We start from the raw sequence: 9,169 nt of genomic DNA, 5'->3' as shown, positions 1-9,169 counted from the left end.
ATCGCGCAAAACATGTTTTTAAAGGAATTTTTCGATCGATTTTTTTCCGTGACACGTCCTCTTAATAGGTTTATTAACCACAGAATATAGATAACAATAATATTCTGTAATCTCACATTTAAAAATATTTCTTCCATGATTTTTCAAAAAAAAATATGTCTGGTATGTGATGATATTGAATTCCGTTATCATTTGAATTTATGATAATGTAAACAAATTATTTTTAATTTGGTTATAATTTAAAATTTGAATGTTAATTCTAAATTCCTAAATTTGAATGGCCTATTAGTTATTACTTTTTTTAATATTAGGTGTTACACCACCATTCAAACCATTAAAAAATGTAATTAGTTTTTTAATTGACATTTTAAATTTCAAACAAAAATGAAAGTGCTACAAAATATATTAATATACCTATTCAACTGGAATTCTGAATAATTAAAAGGAAAAAAGGTACCTATTGAATATATTATTTAACTATTTTTACTTTACTACAAAAAGTACTTAAAGTTAGACCACAATATTTATTAATATTAATAGGTAGGTACTGGTTAGGTAAAAATAAAATAATTTATTCTAAAATTAACTTGAAGTTGATACCTATTAAAATATATAGGTAATTTATAATATATATTATAATCTTTTACTATATCAGAATTTATTTAATTTTCAAATTTTTTCCGGTTAATTATTTCTGAACATTCTTTATCTTTATACATTTGCAACAATGCAGATAATTCTGCCTCGGAATAGTACATTGAGCATCATGATTAATGAACTAACACTATGGAGTCTAGACACCTGCAAATCGTGCTTCAGTTTTTATACTTTTTGGAAAAAGTCTTTTCTTTGAGGATCAAATGTTTGCATAATATACAATACCTAGGGCTAGTTTTACCGTCTACTGTTAAACTATGATTAAGCTGATAACAGATATTTAACCGGGCAAATTCGGCCGATTAAACTCCGGTTAACTTTAATCAGTGGTGGTACAACTGGCCCTTAATATACATAAACTCCCAAATTAATTTAATCATATTAGTTTTCTTACTTTAAAAAAATTATTTGCAAAAACATAATTTTGAAGGTTTCTTAATACTGTTAATATAATATTATCCTTTGTATGTGTTTCTATTACTAGATGAAAATGATTTTTATTACTGTATGATCTTGTACTATTTTTATTATTTTGTCAAAATAAAAATTATGTTTGTAATTAAAAATTAGTTTGTATAATTTAAAATGCCGTTTATTAACCCAATACCCATATAAAAAAATGAATCTATAAATTGTTATGCAATGATATTATAATGGTTTTCACTAAAACAATGTAATGCTTTTGGTTTAAGTTTATTTCTATATATTTAAGTATGAGAAAGCGATAATTTTTATCAACAATGATCGAGGTGGTTTTATTGTATCTAATGATACAAATTGTTTATTGCTTGTAAAAATAAAAATAATAAAAAATATATATTTAAGTAACATATTATACTATGACCAGGGTGTTAAACAACAACCTGTTATTGTAAGCTTATAACAATATTATATTTGTGTATAAATTAAATTTGATATATTCTTTTGAATTTTTAGAAAAAATAAATTTCTAAAAATTATATTAGTTATAACTTATACATTTTTTTATTTTGTTTAGAAAGTATCAATGTTGTCCTACAAAACAATTCCATTATCCGATAGTATTGATGGCTATGAAAAATTGGAACTTTTGGGTAAAGGTGGATTTGCGTGTGTTTATCATGCTCAATGCCGCCGGACTGGTCGTAAAGTGGCTATCAAGGAGATTGATATTTGGTCAATGAAAAAGCAGAATATGATCGATCGTGTACGCCAAGAAGTAAAAATACATAGTCAACTTAAGCATCCATCTATTTTAGAGTTGTATACATTTTTTGAAGATTGCCGGCATGTTTATTTAGTATTAGAACTTTGTCATAATGGTGAGTTGCTTCAATATTTAAAACGTAATGGAAACAAATTATCAGAAATTGAAGCTCGTTATATTATAAGACAAGTAGTTGAAGGTCTTTTATACTTGCATAAACATAATATTGTGCACAGAGATATGACTTTAACAAACTTGTTATTAACAAAAGACATGCGTGTAAAAATTGCTGATTTTGGTCTTGCGACTCAATTAAATTCTAAGGATGAAAAACATATGACGATGTGTGGAACTCCAAATTATATTTCACCCGAAGTTGCCACTCGAAGCTCACATGGTCTAGAAACAGATTTATGGGGATTGGGTTGTTTATTGTATACTTTGTTAGTGGGACATCCACCATTTGACACCGATGCTATCAAAAGCACACTTACAAAAGTTGTGATGAGTGATTTTTCTTTGCCAAACTATTTATCAAACAAAGCCAAAGATTTAATAAATTGTTTGCTTAGAAAAAACCCAAGAGATCGTATAGATTTACAGAGTGTATTAAATCATGATTTTATGCAAGAAAAAATTATTTGTGATGGACCTTCTATATGGTTTCATCAATCACATTTTACTGAAGATAGTGGTTTCAACACAATTTCATTTAATAAGGAAAAATGTAGTTCTTCAACTGGCTTACATTATGTACGTTCAATTCATAATCCTAGTATTGAAATTAATCACCACAATGGAAATCCTAACCTAAATGTATTATCGGCTTGTAGAGATTTTCATTTAAATACAGAAGCCAGTAAACAAGAATGTTGCACATCAAATGTAATAAGAAGTTTTCATAAACACAGTAATAATTTTCAAAATATGTACCATATAGCTCCATCACAGCATTCTGAAAATAGACAGTTTACCGTGTTTGATGATAAATTTCTACAGTCATTTAAAACCTTTCCTGAAACAAGTTCATCAAATAGAATGGCTGATTGCTTAAGCACAGTACGCTTACAAAAACACAGACATAAAACAAAAAATAAAGTGTTAAGTATTTTAAATAATGGAGATGTTTGTGTAGAGTTTATTAAAATGAAATCAAAATCTAAAGAAGAGCGAGTTGTAGAAGTAATACGTATTTCTTCTGATGGTCAGCATATGGTTATATATAGACCAAATAAAGATAGAGGAGTAACTTTGCATGAAGAACCTCCACCTATACCAGTTAAGGGAGCTGATGAAGTATATAGTTATGAATCACTTCCTCAACATCATTGGAAAAAATATGCATATGCTGCTCAATTTGTGAAGCTTATTGCTTCGAAGACGGCCAAAGTTGTTTTTTACAGTGATGAGGCAAAATGTCTTCTTATGGAAGATGGAAAAGCATTTGAAGCACATTTTTATAATGGATCCATGGTGTCAAGTCTTGGAAATGGAGACATAAAAATAGTTGTGAATGGAAAACCAAAATCTTTCAGTCGACCAGAATGTTTAGATGAATCAGATAAAATAATTTACATTCAATTCAAAAAATACTATGACCATTGTTGCTTAGTTGAAAAAACTTTATGTACACTTGATACAAGTGCTAACAGTGGGGTTACTGTTTTTCCAGTGACGTTAGGAAGGAGGCCTATAGCAAAAGAGAAATCTGATATACCAACAAATTGTAAGTTAAAAAGTTCATTTTTAATTAAATCTGGTGAAATTTGTATAAATTATGGTGATGGATCACTAGTAAAACTTGACACGACTACGGGTAAGGTGAAATGTGTGACAACTCAAGGAGTAGTAATGGTTTATGATCAAAAAGACAGACATCTACTACCCGAGTGGGCAAAAAGTTGTTTAAAGGAAATTCCACATTTACTTAAACCAAATGAACAAACAACAGGAAACTGGAAATGGCCAAATAGATAATTGTGACTTTAATTTAATACTTTTATTTGTAATTTTATATTAAAGATAAATATTATTCAATCGACAAATTATTTATCAAAAATTAGTCTTCCGTATATCCATTAGGTAATTTATTACCTAGTTTAAAATATAATGTCTATGTTAGACAATAATGTAAAATATTGTAATTTTATAAATAATTTTCATTGAGAATAACAATGTGCTTAACTATAATATAGTCTAATTATTTTAATTGATATTTAGTTTATCCTTAATTTAAGGGGAATAAATACTATCCAAATCAAAATAAATTTATATTATACATTTTAAAAAAAATGTAACAATATTATTATTATATTATACATATAATTTAAGTATATTTAATTAAACTAATTATGTATATTATTATTATTTATTATAAACACTAATACTATTGGTAGGTACCTACCTGTTTATAATCAAAGTAATTATTAAGAAAAATAAATAACTAGAATCAAGTATTATAATTAAATAATTAAAAAAAAAATTTATTACAAATAAATTGCAATTAATTAAAAATCATTTTAAATTGTTATAAATGTTATTTATTTTATAATTGTTTGTAATCAACTTATTAGTTATTACTTATATTAATAACTTATTAAATATAGTGATACCAAAATTGGTTTAATTAGTACCTTACCTATGTCGATAAAATAATGTATTTCAACATATATGTGGTTTTTAATATTTTGTACTTCATAAAAGTTATTTAGGTTTTGTTATAATTATATATTTATGACTTTTATTGATTGAAATATTAGTTATTGCTGGCTGTTTTGATTTTATATTCTGAATCACAATAGTAAATTTGTGTTACCTAGGTAACTTAATAGTTACAAAACAATGGAAATTACCAAATGGATATGATATCATTTTTTCACTCAGTTCAATTCATCTAAAAATTGTTTTTTTTTTTTTTATATAAATTATACAACTACTTCAACTAAATAAAAATGTATAAATAATGAGATGCATTTGAGCATTACTGGTATAGTATTTTGAATTTTTAAAGTGCATAAGTGTAGGTATAAAATAAATATACGACAAGTCACTATAGTTGTACTTATACTATTCATGTTAGTTATTAATTATTACATTGAAAACAGGCTAAAATGTGATATGCCTAATATTATACTAATATTATAATTTTAATATATTATAGATACCTAATAATGTCTTTATATAGGTACCTTAATTTATTTTGGGTAGGTTAGACTCATAATTATGTATAATTTCACAAAATTGTCAGATAGGTACTTCTCCATTGTATTTTTCAAAATAGCTGAATAGCTATTGTATTTCTTCACTATTATAATTTATGACTGATAGATAGAATGGTCCAGACAATGTATTTTAAATTCTGAGCCGAGTGATGGATGTATTGATTTTAAAATAAAGTGTTTTTTTTTTTGTGTCTTTCATCACCGTTTAGGGTAGTAAAATTGCTTCAATTTTCTACTCCGGCATCTATTTTAGTAGGAAAGTGAATCTAGTTGATACTTTAGGAACTCAAAAGTAAAAAATGGGTAGGTATACGTTTACAAATGGTCAGATAAAACAAACAAAAAATTAAGGAAAACCCAAGATTTTTATGAAAAACCAGCACTTGATCAAATCAATTTTGTTGTTTTGTTTAACTAAAAAAAAAATAAGCGTATACACACAACTTATTTACTGAACGTTTATTTTAGAAATTTCTATGCACCATAAAATTTTTGAAATATTTCAACTTCTTTTGAGGTATTCATAAGCAAGAGAAAATTTCGAGTTTTATTAATTTTTTTTTTAAATTATTGTTGATCAAGAAACTTTTGCTGAATAAAACATTGATAATGTAATAGGTATAACTGTCTTCATAAGTTGCCTTTATTTTCTTAAGCCGAAAGATATAAGTTAATAAATATTACGATTATTCATATGAATGATTTTCTTTTTGTTATTCTTGTATTTTTAGAACCATCAGCTTAAACTATTACAGTTCGACAATTACATATATTTTCTTTTTATAAGTATTTAAAGTTAAAATGTTGACAAAATATATCTAATTATTGGACATTTTAAATTTTGTCGTCGTATGAAAAATTATAAAATGTTCAAGTTTTATAACTAAGGATTGAAATTTTACAACAAGGATTCTCATAAAGATTTCATACTGTAACCAAAAAATATGTAAACACAGTTATTTTTAAAAAACTTTATAATTTATAAGTTCAAATTTGGACAAAATTACATATTAAAACCAAGAATACTGATTTTAATTTTTTTGTTGTAGTTTAAAAATATTATTCATGGCCCGTGGACATTGACGCAAATAGGTGGAGGCTTGAGGGGACTTAGTCCCTCCATATTTCTGCCAAGTCCCCCGTTCAAAAGTCAGTAATTACTAATTAGTACTGAGCATATATAATTTTTTTTAAATATTAAAGAAGGGGCTTTAGTCCCCCCAAAATAATTTGTCTATTTGCGCCTATGCCCGTTGGTATGTGAAACTTTTAGATTATATTATTATATTATTTTTATTTATTATACACACACATTACTGTTGTACATACTAATTTGTGATAATTAAATTAATTATCACTTCATAAACATTGTGATGTTAAGAATTGTACGAATTATAGACCAATTATAATTTATAACTTAACTTTAACATCAACCATTGTTAATCATTTCTTGAAAAATGTAATAAAATCAATAGTAAGACTCACGGAGTTTTTATGAATACATTTTTTAATAAAAACCAATTACGTACCTAGGCATTACATCGATTCTTGGAAACACACATGTTAATTTACTATACTCACGCACATAGATATAGCCCAAATGTTTATGTCATGTGAATTGTGAATAGTGCGCTGACATCCTCTTAATGATATTAAAAGAAAGGGGAGTAGAGCGCTAATTGACCATGGCCTATTATGGGGCGATTATAATAAAATTATTATTAATAATTATTTTATTTGTTGGTTAAAAAAGCTGGAAAATTGAATAGAAAGCTCCTAGTATATTGTTTCAAAAGCAGACGACAAAAAATTAAAAATCAAGTCATAATTTTTTTTTATAAGCATTTAAAGTTCAAGTATTGACAAAATACGTAAAAATGACGAAAATTTGCAAATTATTTTAAGTTAGAAATTCATAAAAATTTTTCTTTTTAAATCTACGATTTGAAAATGTATAAATCCAAGATTCCTCATAAGTTTGTCTATCTTTATCAAAAAAAAAAAAATGGCTACCAACAAATCAAATTACATTTTTGTGAGCGTTTGAAATTTATATTTTTACAATATTGGATATTCACTCGATTTCTCGGTTTAGTTATTTTATTGTTATTCAAATACGAATGACTGTAGATACTTGATAATTTCACTGAATGTTTATATTAGCATTTTCTATATGGGATAACATTTTTAAAATTTTTTAACTCTTTTTAAGCTATTTACGGATACTGTCAGTTTTCAATTTTTTTTTCTATAAATATCAATAAAATTTTATTTGTTGGGTAAAGAAGCGTGAAAATTCAATGCAAGACTCCTGACATATTGTTACAATAGTAGCTAAAAAATATTAGAAATACATTAGCATAATTTTTTTTTAGAAGCATTTAAAGTTCAAATTTTGACAAAATGTATGATAAATATTTATCATATTTAAAATTTAATAATAATTTTGTAGTTAAAAATTTATAAAATGTTCAAATTTTATAGTTAAGGATTGAAAATTTAAATCAAGGTTCCATGTAAATAGGTTATATATAAATTACTTTATTCACAATAATATCATCAATTATATACTTGGTAATATCATAGGCTGACTGACCGTTTTCGCTCAGAATCGTTTTTCTTATACAATGATACCTATTATATCATTGAATTCAAATTTACAGCGGAGCGACTTCCACTTAGCCACTTTTTTATAATCTTTTTTAAACATTTGTATGTTAAGCCACCTAAATAAATTAGTATTGGATAGTCCATTTGTTGAGGAAGGCTATATTATAACATCACGCTACGACCAATAGGAGTTAAACAGGTATTTTGAGATTTACAATGAAAATGTTTGTTTATAATTGGTTGCTAATTGCTATTGGTTATAGGAGAAATAATTAGTAGAAATATAGTAATTAGTATTTAATATTTATTATTGGTTAATCGGGCAGATCAGGTACAAGCATATGCACCAAATCGAATTTTCGCACGTTGCCTACCACCGGTGGCTGAGTTGCACAGTGCACTTTTTGCATAGGTACTCCCACCCAAAAAGATTTGAACAATACAAGAATTGTCATTTTTTACGGAAACGAAGTGCGATGAATCAGCAATAGTTTATTATATAATGAAACATTATAAGGCCCGGAACTTGATGAACTATAAAATATTTAAAAAGTTCACGAAAAAATGCATAAAAACTAAAAAGACAAATGTTTAAAAATGATCTAAAAAAATGACGTTAACAATTTTTAATTTTTTTGAAAAAATAGTTAAAATGCATCAATCCATCAAACAATTATTTTGAAAATGATAAAATTAATATTTGATTTAAATTTTAAATGACACACGAAAATAATATTAAGAACATTTATCTTGCTTAAAATAAATAATCTTTTTTTCGGTTTATATTAATTTTCTTGTTTGTTTTTTTACTAATTAAACTGTTAAAAATATAGTAAGTTAAATTAGGTAGGTAGGTAGGTAGGTACTCTGCAAAAAAATATTAAATTATAAAATATATTTTTTACAATTAAATGTGTTACATATTAGAAATTAAAGTATGCGCATGTACTGCTGGCTTTATTAAAAATTATAAATTATAGCACAAATTTTAAATCAAAATATTGCAAATATGCATAAAAAAAATTCAAAAATGGATAAAATGTACCAAATTTATAAAAAAAATCAGACCTTTCAACCAAAAAATACCGAAAAAATGCAAAATTAAATTTGTACTATTGAATTCTGCGCGACACAATTCGAATAGAATAAACTCAAATAGTCAATTAATGTAGTGTAGGCAAGCATAAGAAAAAATGATGCAAATACATCAAGTTCCAGGCCATAATAATGAATAATGATATTGATATAGGTGCCGTGTGCGTTCGTCGTCACATTTTGTGCCCATGCGCAATAAAAAATAAAAATCAATGACGCGCAGTCGCGAAATTTTAAATTTCTATACAATATTATTGTTTATTGTATAGAATGCCGTCAGAATGCCGACTACGCCAGACTGCCAGACGTTTCATTTTTTATAGTTTCATGGCAGTAAAACTAAAAACAAATCCTAATTCGAATCCGTTTCGTCCGTTTGTTTATGACGTTTTAGTTTTAC

General features: G+C 26.0%; 1 protein-coding gene across 1 annotated transcript; it reads left to right on the top strand.

Moving 5' to 3' along the window:
- The first annotated feature begins 395 nt into the window (after nucleotides 1-395).
- On the top strand, nucleotides 396-3,880 carry LOC100571755 (serine/threonine-protein kinase PLK4). The gene is made up of 2 exons (XM_003248206.4): nucleotides 396-453; nucleotides 1,655-3,880. The coding sequence occupies exon 2, from the start codon at nucleotides 1,664-1,666 to the stop codon at nucleotides 3,818-3,820; it is 2,157 nt and encodes a 718-aa protein (XP_003248254.1). The 5' UTR covers nucleotides 396-453; nucleotides 1,655-1,663; the 3' UTR covers nucleotides 3,821-3,880.
- Nucleotides 3,881-9,169: the final 5,289 nt, after the last annotated feature.

This window comes from Acyrthosiphon pisum, chromosome A2, assembly GCF_005508785.2.
Source record: "Acyrthosiphon pisum isolate AL4f chromosome A2, pea_aphid_22Mar2018_4r6ur, whole genome shotgun sequence".
In the NCBI taxonomy this organism is placed as follows: domain Eukaryota; kingdom Metazoa; phylum Arthropoda; class Insecta; order Hemiptera; family Aphididae; genus Acyrthosiphon; species Acyrthosiphon pisum.
This window is presented reverse-complemented; position numbering and strand designations above follow the sequence as displayed.

Bases quoted from the DNA above. Each gene is read 5' to 3' on its own strand.
- LOC100571755 (XM_003248206.4), top strand. From the start codon at position 1,664: ATGTTGTCCTACAAAACAATTCCATTATCCGATAGTATTGATGGCTAT.